General features: G+C 51.7%; 1 protein-coding gene across 2 annotated transcripts in view; it reads left to right on the top strand.

Moving 5' to 3' along the window:
- Positions 1-17,839, top strand: part of ABCG1 (ATP-binding cassette, sub-family G (WHITE), member 1) — a 60,034-nt gene that overhangs the window by 21,240 nt on the left and 20,955 nt on the right. For both annotated transcript variants that reach the window (XM_010834937.1, XM_010834936.1), the window contains exon 2: positions 17,201-17,318. In XM_010834937.1, coding sequence (XP_010833239.1) covers positions 17,201-17,318 — 118 coding nt within the window. The remainder of the gene's footprint in view (positions 1-17,200; positions 17,319-17,839) is intronic.

Raw genomic sequence — 17,839 nt, 5'->3', positions numbered from 1 at the left:
GCCCCCCGACCGCCAGCCATCCACAGTAGGAAGAGAGACTTCCATCTGATGGGACCCATGGGGCAGGTGCAGTCAACACCCCACTGTCCCCAAGCCAGGAGCCCGCGTGGCAGCAGCTGGGCACCACTCTTGGTGCTGTGACTTTTCTCTGGGGAACACGAACAGGATACTGCATTTCAGTGACTCTGTCAAGTGGCCCCTGACTTGTCACTGTCCACCAAGTGGCTGGGCTTTGAAGGACGGGCAAACAGCCCTGTGTTGTGGGAGTGCCTCTTAAGTTGGTGGATTTTCCAACCTTGTGGAGTCGGGGGTGAGAGGAAGCTATGGGCGGCTCTTTGGGATGCTTGTGGACACAGAACAGCATTTTGCATATTTACTCATTCGATAACCGCCCACCAAAATTCAGAACCCATGCAGACAGGAGGGTGAGGGGCCGCTTCTGCTGAGGTTCAGGGCATTGGGATGCTGGGGGTCAGAGCAGGCAGAATGACAGGGACCCCAAAGCAGGAGGGAGATTAGGATGCTGATGCAGGGAGAGGTTCTGAGGAAACAAGGATGAAAAGCATTGCTGAGCTGTGGCCAGGGGACCATTTTAAGCCTTTTAAAGTCATGCCCTGGGGAAACCGTCCAGAAAACTTTCCACCTTGTCTGTTGCCTGGTTGACTTCCAGAGTGGAGCACCTGCTTAAAGCCCAGTGGTCAGTGTTCACAGCCTGACAATTCGACCAGCTGTTCCGAAGGCAGAGTGGACTTCCTGCCATGACATCCACTGGGGGTGGCAGATGAAGATATGCTGTTTGCACAGTTTGGGAATGAACGATAATGTCCTCATTTTACAAGTAGTCCCTTCCCCCAGGCTCAGAAACTCTCACATGTGGTTAGGTCCATTTGGACGTTTTTAGGTCCAGTTTCCCAGGCATGGTTCCTGTTATTGTTGTGAGCAAAAAAAGTCCCCTTTTACTTCAGATGCAAAAAACAAGAAGAAAGAGGTCCGAGTTGTGGGTGTAGCTTTGCCCCTTAATAAGAAAAAGTACTTAATAAGGAAATCAGTCCTGAATATTCATTGGAAGGACTGATGCTGAAGCTGAAGCTCCAATACTTTGGCCACCTGATGTGAAGAATTGACTCATTGGAAAAGACCCTGATGCTGGGAAAGATTGAAGGCAGGAGGAGAAGGGGGTGACAGAGGATGAAATGGTTGGATGGCATCACCAGCTCAACGGACATGAGTTTGAGCAAGCTCCAGGAGTTGGTGATGAGCAGGGAAGCCTGGTGTGCTGCAGCCCATGGGGTCACAAGGAGTCGGACATGACTGAGCGACTGAACTGAACTGAAGGAAAAGTGAGGCACTGATGAGCTGGCCCTTGGGCATTAGGGTAAGACGCAGGCAGGGTTAAGGAGGAAATGTCATCAGTGTCTGAGAACACGGATCTTGTACTTTTTGCCTTGAGCATACTCTCAAAGAGGGAGGAAGAGGGTCTGGAGAGCAAGGCAGTCTGTTCTCACCATGAGTCCCTTTGAAGCCCAAGACCAGACTGATGGGGAAGGAAAGGGGAGGAGGGGAGGTGGGGAGGGGTGTAGCTGGGCTCCTCTTGTCAACATTGGCATCTAGAGGAAAGTCACGACCTTGGGTGTAGAAATGGTCCTGCATGTTGATTTCAGTTTGAGGTTGATGTGATACTTGGAGCTTATTTGGCACCCTTATCAGTGCTTTTGGCATAATTTAAGTCATCAGAAGGATTTTTTTCTTCAATGTTCTAGCAGGTTTAGAAGCTTGTGAAAAAGATCAGTTCTGCTTTTAGAGGGATAAAAATACTGCAGTGATGGAGAGCTGCCTCATGCCTGACAGGCAGGTGTGACAGCCATCATCTGCACTGGGGCAGGGGCTCCTCTGCCAGTGAGCTTCTGTACTGACCAACTGTGGAACACAAGAGTGTGTGTACACGGTGTGTGTGTGTATGGTATGTGTGTGTACATAGTGTGCATGCACACAGTGTGTACATAGTGTGTGTGTGTGCATGGTATGTGTGTGCACATGGTGTGTGCATGTACATGGTGGGTGTGGACATGGTATGTGAGTACATGGTTTGTGTGTACATGGGGTGTGTGTACATGCTGTGTGTGTGAATGGTATGTGTGTATATGGTGTGTATATATCCATGGTGTAGTGTATAGTACATGGTATAGTGTATATACATGTGGTATGTGTATATACATGGTGTGTGTGTACATGGCGTGTGTGTACACGTGTATATACGTGGGATGTGTGCGTGTATGTACATGGGATGTGTGTATATGTGTTTTACCTGGTGCATGCACATGATGTGTATACACATGCATGTATGGCATGTGTGTACATGGTATGTGTACATACGTGTGTACACGGTGTCTTTGCCCTGTGTACATGGTATGTGTGTGCACACGGTGTGTGTACACATGCATGCACGTGGTGTGTGCATGTGTGTGCATGGTGTATATGTGTGTGCATGTTGGAGGTGCATAGTACATTGTTCTCTTGATATCACAGCTGCTCTGAGCACCCAGCCCAGGAGTCCTGGCTCCAGGGGGCTGTCATTCCTAATGACCCATAGAGCCTGGCGACAGGAAATGATGTCACTGCAGTGTGCCAGCTGTGTTGTCTGGGACCCTAACCCACTGAGAATCAGCAGTTCTCACAGTGTAAACAGAGGCAGGCCTGCTCCCAGGGAGGCTGAGGTCAAGGTTCCTCTTCACAGGGGCTGACCGGGCTCTGTACCTAGCAGCCTTTAGAGGCTTTCTGGAACATTCCAACAAGAGTGGGCTCTGGCTCATTGAAAATGATCACAGGCTTGAGCAACCAGGTCCAGAATGTTAACCCTGGGGTGGATGCTCTTTTGGGTGTCCCTTCCCTGCAGATGCACCGGGATGCACACAGGGTCCTCAGTCCACATGAATGAGGATGGTGGCCCAGCTGTCCGTCTTCAGGTGACAAGGTCACTGTCAGGTGGCTTGCGGTTCACCAGGTGCGTTTTGTGCCTGTTGCAGCTGCAGCTTCACGGCTTCTTCCAGCCCCTACCTGCTGGAAGGGCACACCTACCTCCTCTGGATGCCCTTCAAGCACATGATCTTGTTCTGTCTTCACAAACACCCTGAAGGTCAAGGTAAGGAAATGAGTCTAGGAAGCTGAAGCAACTTGTCCTGGTCACACAGCAAACTAGGGGCTGAGCTCCAGGGTGGTGGAGGGGCCACTGGGGCCAGACCGACTCCATCAGAATAGCTTTCAAAGCTCCAGGAAGACCCCACATGCCAGTGATATTGGGGACCACGGGGCTGGCGGCTCTGCAGAAGTATTTTCCAGCGTCTGGTCTGAATTATTCCTTGTTGTTTATGGAGTTATCATTAAAGAGACACAGGGCTGATGGAGAGAGATGCAGAGTTAGCAGGACATGTGCTAGTATTTCCTGGGTGCTGGGGATGGATGAGCTGGGACCTTCCATCCATCCTGCTCCTCTAGGCAGCCTCATCCCAAAGCTTGTGGCAAGGCAGCGTGAGGACAAGATAGTGACCCTGAGAAAGACAATGCAGGGACATCCAGACTCTGACAGACCTCCCACTTGGGCTGCCTGCCCACTGTGCGCACTGCCTCCCACACTGGATCCAGCACTCCAGAAACTGGAATGTGTTTCAGTCTGTGGTCAAGAGGAATCTCACACACTTAAGGGTGTGATTGAACTGGCCACTGAAATGCCTGCAGTCCACAGGTGCCTCCCTGCATGGCAGGAGTGAGTGAAGTCATCACGCCAGCAAAGGAGATTTCGAAGATGATGGAGCTTGTGCTATGGGCTGAATTGCTCCCTGCACTCAGGCACACTGGATAACACTGGCAAGTACAGGGAACCTTTACACTCTCTTCCAGAGGTGACTGACCAATCAGAACATGACTCGTCCTCTCCTGAGCCAACGAGGCAGCCCCTCTAGCCCACACATGCCTTCTCTGTGTCTCCCCCTACCCCACTTCCCTCTCCCATCATTCATCCCATTTCCCCTTCCTGGTTCCCAAGCATGGAGAAGGATCCAGAAGGATTCCATGCTCACCAGGTCAGACAGTCCTTTGATTGCTGTAATTTTCACATCCCGTGATATTGACATTAATTTTCATCCATTGAGTAGGAATGTCTGCCTATGTCTCTGCCTCTCAGCGGAGAAAATATGCAGTCAATGAGCTCAGTTCTGGGCAGTGGGGGATCACTGATGTGTGTGGCATGAGGCAATGCCCTGGGGTTAGGCAAGTTTTGTTTGGCAGACCTAGAAAATGTGTCACTTGACGATTCTGTGAGTCTGCTGTGCAAAATTTTACCATTAAAAAATAATTGAAGGCACACATCCACTTGAAAATAATGATCTAGGTTTATTGCCTTTATAATCTGCTTGGGCTCCCTTGTTTCTTTTTAGTTGTCAGTGTTCAGAACCAACTGAAAAACATCTCTTTGAAATGAAAGACCTGCTTCAGATTGAGACAAGATTCTGGGCCAGGCTCTGCAGGTCAGTGATCTCAACATCAGTGTTTGCTGGGAGCATTGTGTCTGCAGATGGAATTCCGTGTCTCCGGCCCTGATGTCAGGACCTTTGGTTGTTTGGGTAGGAGCCCGCCCCTTAACCTCAGCTGACATTTGGTTCAGCAGGAGAGTCCCACGTGACTCACATTTGGAGAAGTCTAAGTTTTTCTTTCCTCATGGGAAACTGAGGCCAAGATGGTGGGAAGCCTGTGCATGGCCACTCTCTAGCCATGAGCACAGCCAGTCGTGAGCCCCAGGCTTCCTCCTACCACTGTGCTCCCTCCTTTCCAGAGGTCTCCACTGGAAGCTCCAAGGCCGATTATCTTTCTTTCCGTATTTAATTGCGTGGCACATAACCAGCTCCTTTAAACTTATCATGAAAAAACCTGTACTGGAGATGATGTAACCAGGCTTCGTGCCCACATGAGCTGCACAGGAGAGTCTGAGAAGGACCTTGGACTGGAGAAGGACCCCTGGGAAAGCTGCAAGACAGCAGCTCTCATCACTTCCAGAACATTCCTTCTCAGGACACTGCCTCTTGTGAATGCTTGCCGGCTGAGAAGTGTAGCTTCTCTGTAATGCTCATGTAGGAGTTATTGTCAGAGGGAAGTGGTCCCCTGGGCCTGGCAGGGATGCTGCTGGTGTGGGCAGTGTGAGGGTGGGCGTGTTCATTTCCCGTGGCTGATGGAAATTACTACAAACTTGGTGGCTTAAAAACACACAAATCTGTGGGTCTTCCCTGGAGGTTCAGAGATTAGGGTTCCACACTTTCACTGGAGGGGGTAAGGATCCAGTTCCTGGTTGAGGAACTAAGATCCTGCAGGCCCTTCAGTTCAGTCAAAAACATTTTTTTAAACTTTTTTAAAAAAACCTCACAAATTTGCTACCTGAAAATTCCAAAGGTCAGAATATAAAATTAAAGTGTTAGCAGGGCTGTGTTCCTTCTTTTCCTTCTGGAGGCTTCAGGGAAGAATCCTTTCCTTCCTTTTCTTGCTCTGGAGACACCTTGGTTCCTGGTCCCATGGCCTCTTCCTCCACCTTAAAAGTCAACAGAGTAGCATCTTCAAATTTCTTTTTCTATGCGTCTATCTTCATAGCTCCTGCCACTGCCTCTGACTCTCCTGCCTCCTTCTTTCCCTCATAAAGACGCTTGTGATGATTTTGGACCATCATGCACCACCCCCACCCCTACACCCACACCCAGGTAATACTGAATAATCTCTTGATCTAAATATTCTTCATTTAATCCCATCTGCAAAGACAACATACAGATGCCAAGAGCTAGGATGTGGACATCCATGGAGATTATGATTCTACCTCCCACAATGAGGCAGAGCGTGAATCCCACTCACCCCTCCCCTCCCACCCCACCCCACCCACCCCACCCCACTCCCTCCCAGAGTTCTCTTCACCCCTAGTCTCCAAGATCTGGGCATGAAAACTACTCTGGGGCTTACAGTTGGGGATTGCTCTAAACATGGTTCTGCTGTCAACTGGAAAAAAAAAAAAAGCACAATGTGACAATTATGAGTTAAGTTTTATTTGGGGCAAAATGAGGACTGCAGCCTGGGAGACAGCACCTCAGATAGCTCTGAGAAACTGCTCCAAAGAATCAGGGGAGGAGGTCAGTATGTATGTGATTTTGGTGAAAGGTGAGTACATGCAATTAACCACATATTTTTAGCAGAAGGTTTCTGCTAATCATGGGGAACAGTCATCACCAGAAAGGATTTTAACATTTTTCTAGATACAAGGAGATAAAAGAATTAGGCTCAAAAAAATCTTCTCCTGAAAATATCTAACTGTGAGAAGACCTGTTCTGCCAGTTTTTCCCAGAGCACTGATGCTGCATTCCTGATCTCCACCCTGAACTCCTTTAGTGGCTGCTGAAGGTCAGCAGCTGTAGCAGCTCCTGATTTGACCCTTGTAGAGATAGATGGCACATGACAACTTGTGGGTGACATTGCTGTTCCTGGTAAGCTTTGGAGACGTGGGCTGGGACGTCCTATTAAAGAAGGGTCATGGGATTAGGGCAGCTGCTAGTGCCTGCCCTCGGGGCTTCTGATGAGGGGCCTGCAGGTGGCCCTCAAAGCCATGGCTCCGGTGGTACTCCTGACGGGTGGCATGATGGGAAGTCTGGGAGGGATGGGAGAAGAGCCAACCCAAAGCTTTCCTAGCACCTGGCATACCCACAGGCTGTCACCCCTCTGCTGGCTGAGCTAGCCTGGTTCATTCTAGAATTCTGGAGACCCATGCCCTCCAGAGCAACTTGTGGTTCGGGGCTGTGCTCTTCGTCACTTCTGGGTGTAAAGTGCATGCCTTCCTCCCAGGCACACCCCAGCTCTCCTGATCTCCCCCAGAACTGTGCCCCCTCCTTACCTGGCCTTCCTCCAACCTCCCAGAGGGATGACGAGGCCAGAAGTAGCATGGCTGGTACTCCAGGGTCCTAGGGCAGGGCTGGCAACAATGCCCTGGGGACCAGACCCCTCACCCCACCTCCTGGTTCTTTAAGTAGAGCTTCATCCGGATGCTGTCACATCCGTTCATTTCATCTAGCTGCTTTTGTGGTAAAAACCACAGAGCTGAGTGGTTGTGACAGGCTGTGTGTCCTGCAGAGCCTAAAATATTGATGATCTAGCCCTTAAAGAGATGAGTTGCCAACTCCTAGTCTGCAGGGTTTGAGCCCTGTCATCGCCGCCATCCAACCAGTCATTCAAGGAGCACTTCCTAGGGTCCTCCCTGGTGGGGGCGTCATGTTGGCCCAGGGAACAATGGAGGTGACCCAAGCTGGTGCGGCTTTTGAGGAGTCAGCCATTGTTTGCTCTTGCTCTCCTAAAGTGAAAGTGAAAGTCACTCAGTTGTGTCCAACTCTTTGCGACCCCATGGACTATACAGTCCATGGAATTCTCCAGACAAGAATACTAGAATGGGTAGCCTTTCCCTTCTCCAGTGGATCTAACAAACCCAGAGATTGAACCCAGGTCTCCCACATCACAGGCAGATTCTTTACCAGCTGAGCCATAGGGGAAGCCCAAGAATACTGAATGGGATAGGCTATCCCTTCTCCAGTGGATCTTCCCGACCCAGGAATCAAACCAGGGTCTCCTGCATTGCAGGCGGATTCTTTACCAACTGAGCTATTAGGGAAGCCCCTTGCTGTCCTAACTGTCACTCATCTTGTGGACTGGCAAGATTGCTGGAACCATGTCTCTGTGCCCATCGGGCAATTGTGCCTGCATTTGGTGCCCACAGTCATGGCCTCCAGAGGTGCTTCCCTCCATGCGGTCAGTCCCACTACATGAGGGTCATGGTATCCTGGGTGTGTTATTCTGTTAACACCAGTCATGTCAGGGCTCACAGGGCAGGAAGGGCAAAGGATCAGGGTTTCCTGGATGAGCCCGTGGAGGAAGGTGAGGACCCTGTGTCACCTCTCGGGTAAAGCTGGTGACCTGGCCACTCATGTTTAGAGTGGACACTTAACCTCTGCCCCAAGGTGGGAACCAGAGACTGGGCGGTGGGCGTTTCTGGGAGCTGGCCCAAGTCCCATAGCTCGATGGTGGCTGAGCTGGAACCCGACTCCTCCCAAAGGGCCTGAGATGTGAGTTGTCAGCACTTGACAAGCCAGGGTCTTGCCACTTGGTGACACATGAACTGTGCTGAAACCAGGAGGTGCCTGCAAGTCCCTATTCTCCCTTCCTTGTGTTCCCTCTGAATGATCTTGCTGTGGTCCTTTTTGGGTTGTGAGCATTAAAAAGAGCTGCCCGAAATATCCAAGAGCTTGCTGTTTGCAGGGGGGCAGGGGGAATGTGGAGATGCACATATGGAGTCCCGGTGATTAAAGACCTGGGTCTGGATCTCCTCCCGCTGACTGGGGGTGTCAGAGGTGACAGCAAGAGGCAGGACAGGTGGTCAGTTTCTGTGCCCACCCTCCCTGTGCCCCCACCTCCACTCTGCCAAGGAGCCGAGGAGCTGATGGCAGGAAAATATCCATTAGCAGAAAGAACAAATAGAAAGACAGCCCAGAAATGGGGATTTGCTCAAAGTCCCCCGGCCCTCATTTCCATGTGAGCTGCCAGCTTGTCGCCAGTGTCCTCCTGCCTCCCTTTCTACATGGAATCCCCAGCAGCCATGTTCAGATGGCGCAAGGCACCCCTACCCACCCCACTAGCTCAGGGGCCTCTTTGTAGCTACAGGTGGCCTGGATGAGGAGGCATCTGTAGGGATTTTGGATGTCCCTGGTGGTCAGATGGTCAATGATGACAGTGGTCTGGGTTCTTATTTGGAAAACTGACCTCTTGGGTGTGTGGAGACGGGAGCGGGGTTAGAGTGGGTGGTTGGGTCTGTGTCTTATTGTTCCTGTGTGAGGGGAGGTCTCCCAATGAGGATACGGACTGCAGGATCTGAGACTCTGTCCTGGAGCATGGCTGATGGGTGTGGGGACCCTGGGGGCTGTTGAGAGGGGACCGGGTCGGGGTGTGGAGGGGAATATGGGCAGTTCTATTCCTCTCTCTCCTGCAGGCAGCATCTCTCTGTCCATCGAGGACCCTTCTCTGTGATGAGACTTACCTTTTTTCTTTCCCCCCAAGATATTTATTTATTTATGGCTGTGGTGGGTCTTCATTGCCGAATGCAGATGTTCCCTAGTTTGATACGTGACCTTCTCATTGCGGTGGCTTCTCTTGTGGTGGAGAATGGGCTCTCGGGTGTGCGGGCTTCAGTAATTATGGCACACGGGCTTAGTTGTCCCGTGACACGTGGTGCTTCCTGAACCAGGGATGGAACCCACGTTCTTCTGCGTCGACAGTCAGATTCCCAAGCCCTGGACCACCAGGGAGATCCGAGACTCATGCTAGCTGTGGTCCCTGTGGTCTGAGCACAGTATTTTTACGGCACACTTACCCCCTGGAGGGGTCTGAGTGCCGAGCTGCTGCTGTGGCCTTGGACTTCCAGCCAGCCCACCTACGCCACTGACCTCTGTGTGGTGAGCTTGAAAACAGACGGACTGACCTTGGGATCTCCCTAGAAAAGCCAGCCCTTGTTAAAAAGCCCGAAGCTTGTTAAATGAAACTTGAGTGAGCAGGCCCCTGGAGCTGGAGATGAAGGACAAGCTGCTTGTCATTTTCTGCAAGTAACAGGGTCGGGGGCCTGATGGTGTTGAGGGGCGGCAGACCCCGATGTGTCAGCAACACTGCTGCTCCGGACCCCCTACACAGGTCTGTGTGTTGCTCTTCCCCAGCAGAGGGTTTTATGACAAGGAGGGGCTGGGAGCATCCACTTGGGTTGGAGGACAGACCCCACTCCCAGCGAGAGGTCCTTTCAGAAGCGGGGCTTGAGCTCCCCCCAGACCAAAGAAGCTTCCCATGTCCTGGCAAGACCTTTCGGTTTTCTTTATTGAAAAAACAAAGCAAAACAAACTCAAGAATGTTTCACAAAGTGAAAAAGAATTTGAAGGATGAGAGGTGATTGGTCAAGTTGGGAGCTCTTTGGAGCCACAGAGGGGCTAGGGGCCTGGCTCCCATAGCATCTTCCCACATCAACACTGGGAGAGGCTGCTAGTACCCGGGTGGCACACGTGGCCTTTGCTGACCAAGGGCATCTCGTGTTTGAGGCGGAAGGTGTATGTTTATTCCTATCCTCTGTTAAATATTTCTTGCAACAGCAGACTGAACGCGCATTCCCGAATTGAGCTGACCTTGGGGATTCATTAGGGCTTCCCAGGTGGTGCTAGTGGTAAAGAAATCGCCTGTTAATGCAGGAGACACAAGAAATGTGAGTTCGATCCCTGGGTCGGGAAGATCCCCCAGAGAAGGAAATGGCAACCCACTACAGTATTCTAGCCTGGAAAATCCCATGGACGGGGGAACCTGACAGGCTACAGTCCATAGCGTCACAAAGAGTCGGACACAACTGAAGTGACTTAGCGCACACATGCTTGGGATTCATTGGGAGCAAGCCTGCATGTGGAGGGAGAGTGGGGTGGGGGGAGCTGGCTGCCTGAACCCCCCAGCTGCACTTCCCCGCACTGGCAGAGGTTCTTAGCCACTCTGGGGTTGGGCAGAGAAGTGGTTGGAATGTTGGGTTCTCTGCTCAGCCACTGTGTGGCCTCAGGCAGGTCATGAACCCTCTCTGAGCCCTGGCTTCTCCTCTTGTGCGCTATACGGAGAGCATCCGGGACTCAGCCTGCTGTGGGGCATGAAGATGGACACACTGCAGAGCTGGCCCGTACTGACCCAGATGAGGGTGCCCAGGGCTGACGCTTCCCGAGGGGTGGGGGGCTGTTCCCAACCCCTCCTTCAGGGGCAGGTTTCTAGAGTGAAAAAATCCATGCCGGGACCCAGCCGGCCTTACAGAAGCTCGGAGGTGTTGACAAGCACCGTTTCTCGCACTGTTAGTTGACATAGAGGATGCAACAGCAGGCAGTCGCTGTTTCTCCCTGCTATCCTGACTTGGGGCTTCCTTTGTGGCTCAGCTGGTAAAGAATCTGCCCGCAATGTGGGAGACCTGGATTTGATCCCTGGGTTGGGGAGATCCCCTGGAGAAGAGAAAGGCTACCCACTCCAGTATCCTTGCCTGGAGAATTGCATCAGTCCATGGAGTCGCAAAGAGTTGGTAACAACTGAGCGACTTTCACTTCACTTCCTGAGGTGCATTCTGGACAAGAGTTAGCTCATCCCAGGGGCTGCTGTCTGGCCAAGTTGGGGGAAGGGTATCCCACCACCAGGCTGGGGTCACAGGCCTTCAAACAGGTACTCCCCATGTGGGGTGGGGGTGGGGGACAAAGGAGCAATTTCCCGTCTAAGGTCTAAGGGGTGTTTCTTAATTTTTCCATAGCAAAGGAGAGCTGTCTGCATTTCCAAGGGAGGAAATTACCGGTTTTTCCCTCTGTTTGGGAAAGGTGTTTCCCTGATTAAAACTCAACAGCCCAGGGGTTCTGCTTAAGATTCAAAAGCAATTCCCACACTGAAGTGATGACAGGGGGCCTGAGGACCCTCCAGAAGCTCTGTGGATCCCATTTCTTGATCTCAGGGCTTGCTCCTTGGGTGGTTCCGTCTGCGGGAGGTATACGGAGCCATGTGTACACTACCGATGTGTTCCCTTTCCTCTCTCTATTCTATATGTCGGGCTTCCCTGGTGGCTCAGATGGTAAAGAATCCACCTTCAATGTAGGAAACCCAAGTTTGATCCCTGGGTTGGGAAGATCCCCTGGAGAAGGGAATGGCAACCAGTTCTAGTATTCCTGCCTGGAGAATTCCATGGACAGAGGAGCCTAGTAGGCTGCAGTCCATGGAGTCACAAGGAGTCCAACACGACTGAGTGACTAACACACACACACACTTTCTTTATTTTGGTAAAATTTGCATCAAAAGGGATTCCTCGGAAGTGATAGAAACATGCACATTTTGACTGCTAGTACGTAAGAGTTTACAGACGACTGGGTGTATAACACAGAGGGATGTGACACAGAGGGGCAACAGTGCCCATCCCTAAGGCAGTGCCCGCTCGGTGGGTTAATCTTGGAGACCATCCAGGCCGCTGGTCCTCCACAAGCTCCTGGCCATATCCTGCTAGCCCAACACTCACCAGAGGGGTCTGGTCATGTTGGAGGTGGCTTGGAAAGAAGTGACATCCAAATGGCTGTGCCTGAGATACTGGCCATCACTCTGAGCTCACCTGTGCAAAGAGCTCACCTTCTGATTATTAATGTCATAGACACTTTCTCAGTGACCACTACACGCCAGGCACCACTGCACACGTAGGACGTGGAGCTTCAGAAGATGGCTCTGCTTATGTCTTCCTGGAGCTGAGGGGGTCAGGAGGCAGAAGGAGGGGTGCATTGGGGGGCAGGTATCAGATTTCAGGCTCCCCTTGGGCACTCGGTTTGGTGGATGGGCATTGTCTTTAAAAGTAGCCTGCTCAGAGTGTCCTTCATTCCCCAAATGCAGAATGTCCGGACAGGCTCTTTCCGAATTGCTAACGTTGTAAGAGTAACTCACTGCAGGTATAACAGAGCCTTCAGTTTTCGCTTCATGCAAACTGTTAACAAGCATCTTTATCTCCGCTTTTTATAGATAAATACAGCCCCACCAGGCGGGTGCTGAATGGACTGTGGATGTTCTGAACATATCTCAGTTCCCCTTGGAAAGGATTTGTTTTTGTGGTTCAGTTGCTCCTACTCTTTGTGACTCCATAGACTGCAGCATGCCAGGCTTCCCTGCCCTTCACTGCCTCCTGGAGTTTGCTCAGATTCATGTCCTCTGAGTGGGAGATGCTATCCAACCATCTCATTCGCTGTGCCCTTCTCCTTCTGCCTCCAATCTTTCCTGGCATCAGAGTCTTTTCCAGCCACTTGACTCTTTGCATCAAGTGGCCAAAGTGTTGGAGCTTCAGCTTCAGCATCGGTCCTTCCAATGAATATTCAGGGTTGATTTCCTTTAGGATTAACTGGTTTGATCTCCTTACAGTCCAAGGGACTCTCAAGAGTCTTCTCCATCACCACAATTCGAAAGCATCAATTCTTCCGTGTCCAGCCTTCTTTATGATCCAAATTTCACATCTGTACAGGACTACTGGAAAAACCATAGCTTTGTCTACACAGACCTTTGTCAGCAAAGTGATAGCTCTGCTTTTGAATATGCTGTCTAGGTGTGTCATAGCTTTTCTTCCAAGGAGCAAGTGTCTTTTAGTTTCACGGCTGCAGTCACCATCCATAGTGATTTTGGAGAAAGGATTAGATTGTGGAAAAGTCACCTCCAGTTGGCTTCATTTTCACGTCCTCAGCGGTGTTTATGGAGAAAGCCTTTACGGGTTTACTCTCATGGTTTTCCTTCCTAATACCCGCTGGGCACGGCACAGGGTCTGTCAACCAATTCTGAGTTTAGTGGAGCCACGGGGTTGCTTGAAATGTTATGGTATGTCTTTATAAAACACAGCATGCTTAGCAAGGGCATTTGTAAAGCAAAACTCTGGAAAATGAATCTTGCTTCTCACAGACTGCTCTTGAACACCAAAGACAAGCCAGGCAAGATGATCCTTGGGTGCCCTTGGGCCTGTGGGCCTGTGGGGGCTGTGGGGATTCTCAATCAGGTCTGTTCCTCCTCTGTATTGGGCTTCTCTTCTCCCACAGATGCTCTGTCCTCCCGTGCCCTGGGCACCTGCTCTAGCCACCCTTCCAACAATAGTATTTCCTCTAACTGCTGGGGCATAACTAGGCTTTCAGCCAGGACCAGACATCACATTGTACTTTTGTCCTTTTCCCCATGAAGACCCCCTGAACATCCCCTCGATGTAAAGCATCCAGGGCTGTGAGACAGACTGGCCCAGGCTGGCTGGAAACTATGGGTTTCCATCTGCTGCCCCCCAGTGTCACCCCCCCCCCACTCAGCAGCACATCTGCTCCAGCGATCCTGGAGTTGGAGGTCAAGGAGGTCAAGGTCAACACTCCCACTGTTGGTCCCCAGCTTCTCGTTTCAGGCCGTGTCCTTCCCATCTGAGAGGATGCTAGCAAAGCTGCCCCGCTGAACCCAGGGTCTAAGCAGAGTTTCCTTCCCTGTGATGGGTGCCCAAGGCACTATCATCTCTCTGTCTTGTCTGTCTTTCTGTTTCTGTCTCTCCATCCCTCCTGTCATCCCGGGTCTGGGTTTTGACCTGCCTTCGGGGCTGGACCTTTTAAGGACAGAGCACTCATGCCCTGTGTGGGGCTGATGGGCACTGGGTGGCTCTTCCTCTCAGGAGGTGTATGTGCTTACAATCCCCTGAGTGCTCACCGGCCAGATCCAAACAGCAGCCCAGGATCTGCACCTGTGTAGACAAGTGACCTCTAGACTCGGAGGAGGCGGTTTATCCATTATACCAAAAGCTGGGCCAAGCAGAGCTTCCTCTGGGAAGTAGGGCAGGGGGGTGGAGTGGGGTGGGGTAGAGCATCTCAATTTCATGTTTCTATATGGGGATCAGACACCAGACTCTGCAGTGAAGGACGAGCTCGTTACATAAATACCGGGATGCACCTGGAGAAGGAAATGGCAACCCACTCCAGTATTCTTGCCTGGAGAATCCCATGGACAGAGGAGCCTGGCAGGCTACAGTCCACTGAGTCGCAAAGAGTCAGGCACAACTGAGTGACTAAGCACAGGGATGCATTTGTGTTCACCAACTCGCTCACACACTCAACTCTAACAGGAGTGCCCCCCATTGGTGCCCCAGCCCTCGGCCAGTGCAGAGCACGCCCTGTTCTCCCATCCTGGCCCATCCAGGGTGGGTGCAGGGGGATGCCTCCTGGACTTCTGAGTCCAGTGTCACCTTCAATCCCAAATACAGGTCTGTCGTTTTAAAAGAAAAGCAGGCTTCTGATATAAACGCGGTGCCCAAGAGGGTGGAGCACACACAGGGACACTTCTTGGCCAGCCAGCTCTGCGTCATGTCCCTCCCCGTCCCCCTGGGAGCCCACGCCCCCTCCTAGGAATGGGCTGGGAGGCAGATAACTCCTTCGGCTCCAGGTGTGTTGGTTTAGCCCGGGGTCCACAGTCAGACCCCCAGTTCTAAGCTGGTGGCTGTGAATGACAAGACCACAGTCTATACCCCGTATGTCTGCCTTTTCCCCTGAAAGGCTGATGCTTCCCCCAGGTCCCAGACTCGGGTCTGTTCCTGGCATCCTGGCCATGGGCATCACAGCCTGTGTGAGGTCCCTGGAAGTGTTACTATTATCCAGTGCCCTCGTGTGGACCCCATCATCAAGGGTCCCAAAGAGAGCAGCTCCCATGGTCCCCTGCCCGAGGGAAGGGGCCTCACAGACCCCCATGGCAAGACTGCCCTCAGGCATCATGATCCAGAATGTACATGACCTCCAAGTGGCTGGTGGTCAACTTAGCCACCCCATACCTCCTCGGGCAGCCCCGGTTTTCAGGGGACCAGCTGGGGGTTGGCTAGTTCTGAACTCAGGGAAGCACAGAGCTGAAGGAAGGTTTGCACTGGAGTAACCCCAAAGCTGCCTGCACCTCCCAGGAGACCAGTAATGAGCAGATGCCTGGCATTAGTGCTCTCTCGGTGATGTCACACCAGTCCCCTGGGGTCCCCCTCCACAGAGCTCCCTCCCATGTGGACAGAGCCCAGTCTGGGGCTATACCCACCGTGGGGGGGGGGTCCCTGCTGTCCCCCAGCTCTTCCATCTGTGTCCACGGCTGGGCAGGTGTAACCTTTCAGGGTCGCTGACCCCTACCCTTGTGTTCTTTGGCTTCCCTGCTGTGTGTCTGTCCACCTGCCATCACTGACATCCCAGTGGCAAGAATCTGACTTGCCTGCGGACCTAAGCGGCTCTCCCAGATACCCCTCAACCTGTCCATCTGCCACTCGGTCCCTTCCCCCCAGGATGACTGTCTCAGGTCTCCCTGGTGACCTCCACTCCCCATAATGAGTCAAGTCGCAAGGCTGCAAGCTTCCTGCCCTTTGCTTCTCTCGGCCTGATTAAAAAGTCCTCAGGGACTGACTCCCCATTCAAATCAGGGAGGCACCTGGTGACAAGTGGGGGTTTGGGGTTCCCATCTGTGAAAGAAGAGAGGCCACTGGGAGAAGATGCCGAGACCTAGACCCAGGCTGGGGTTTGAGTAAACATGGGTTTGGGGCCTGGGGAGTCACTAGGGGCTCGTCAGGTACCCAAAAGGCCCTGTCCTCATCAGGCCCCTTTCAGCTCTGCGTGGGGAACCAGAATGCTGAATTTGCCCAATTCTGATCATTTAAGGGCATGTCCTGGCAATGTTTCTCTGAGAAACATTGTTTCTCAATGTTTCAATGAGAACTGTCTCTGAATTAGGAATCTTCAGATGAATCTAGTTGCCTCTATTTGATTCCTTTTTAAAAAACAAAATTTATTTATTTGACTGTGTCAGGTCCCACTGCGGCACGTGGGATCTTTTAAGATCTTCAACCGTCTGCTTGAAAAGAAGTAACATGACTGTCTGGCATGTGTAGTTCTTTTTTTGCCCTTTCACAAGGCTCTTTGATGGAGATTTGGCAGAAAGTCCAGAGCAATGTGGTATAACTGCAAAATGATAAACTTTCAATTAGTAATGAATTATTAGCATGTGAAACATTTAATTACAAATGTGGATAAATTCTATATAAATAATTTATACCAATATAGATTTTAAATAGATAAGTCATATGGATTCCTCATACCCGAGATCAGGGGTCCCCAGCCTCTGGGATCTAACGCCTGATGATCTGAGGTGGGGCTGATGTAATAATAATATCAATAGCAAGAAAGTGCACAATTAATGTGCTTGAATCATCCCCAAACCATCCCCTACCCCATGGTTCGTGGAAAAAATTGTCCTCCACCGAACTGGTCCCTGGTTCCAAAAAGGTTAGGGATGGCTGCCCTAGGTGATGTCCAGGAAAGGGCCTTGTAAATGCTACAGCCATTGTACACCCACTGGTACTTATCACTAATATAACCCATGAAATGCAACTGAGAAAGTAGGCAGAGGCATCTAAAGGACAGGAGGTCCATTTTCGTGCCCAGAACTCAGCGTTTTTATAAATACTGTGGGGTGAAAACCCTGGCCTGTGGCCTTGGGTCTGCAATTACATGCTCTGTGTTTGCCTCTGTAGCGCTGGGGACAGAGCCACTATGTCCTGGGATGGCTGGAAATGAACATGATCCTTTTTTCACAGGATACAAGACCCTTTTGAAGGGCATTTCTGGAAAGTTCAACAGTGGAGAGCTGGTGGCCATCATGGGTCCTTCTGGGGCTGGGAAGTCCACACTCATGAACATCCTGGCTGGATACAGGTGAGCAGACCCTCAGCCAGTGGTTGGCCAGGGGCCAGCGGCATTGATGGGCCACCCCATCACTTTCTAAGGCTCTGGGAAGCCTCAGGGGAGCAGCTTCTGTTTGGTGAATGCGGTCATTTTTCAGCTCACCCCACACCCACACTCCTGCCCAGACTGCCCAGCACCATCCTGGAGCCACATGCGGCAACCTGGAGACAGGTCTCCCAGCCTAGTGCCCTGGGAAGCCAGTTGATCCAAGCCATTCCTTGGAGGAAAGAAGGGACCCACCCCAGGGCCCATGGTCGTAGTAGTGGGCTGGACGAAGTTGGAGAGCAGGTATAATCTCACTGGTCTCCATAGACTCTCTGTGTTTCTGTTCTTCGTGGCATGAACGAGGCAGCACAGGATAAGGTGGATCCTAGTAGGATGCCTGCAGCTCCCTCTACCTCCCTGGACTGCGATGATGCACCAGAGCCGTACTGGACAGTAGAGATGCCCAGTGCGTCTGAGTGGGAGAGCGAGTGTGGCTGGTGGGGCCA

Source organism: Bison bison, unplaced genomic scaffold (assembly GCF_000754665.1).
Source record: "Bison bison bison isolate TAMUID 2011002044 unplaced genomic scaffold, Bison_UMD1.0 scf7180017864037, whole genome shotgun sequence".
Classification (NCBI taxonomy): domain Eukaryota; kingdom Metazoa; phylum Chordata; class Mammalia; order Artiodactyla; family Bovidae; genus Bison; species Bison bison.
This window is presented reverse-complemented; position numbering and strand designations above follow the sequence as displayed.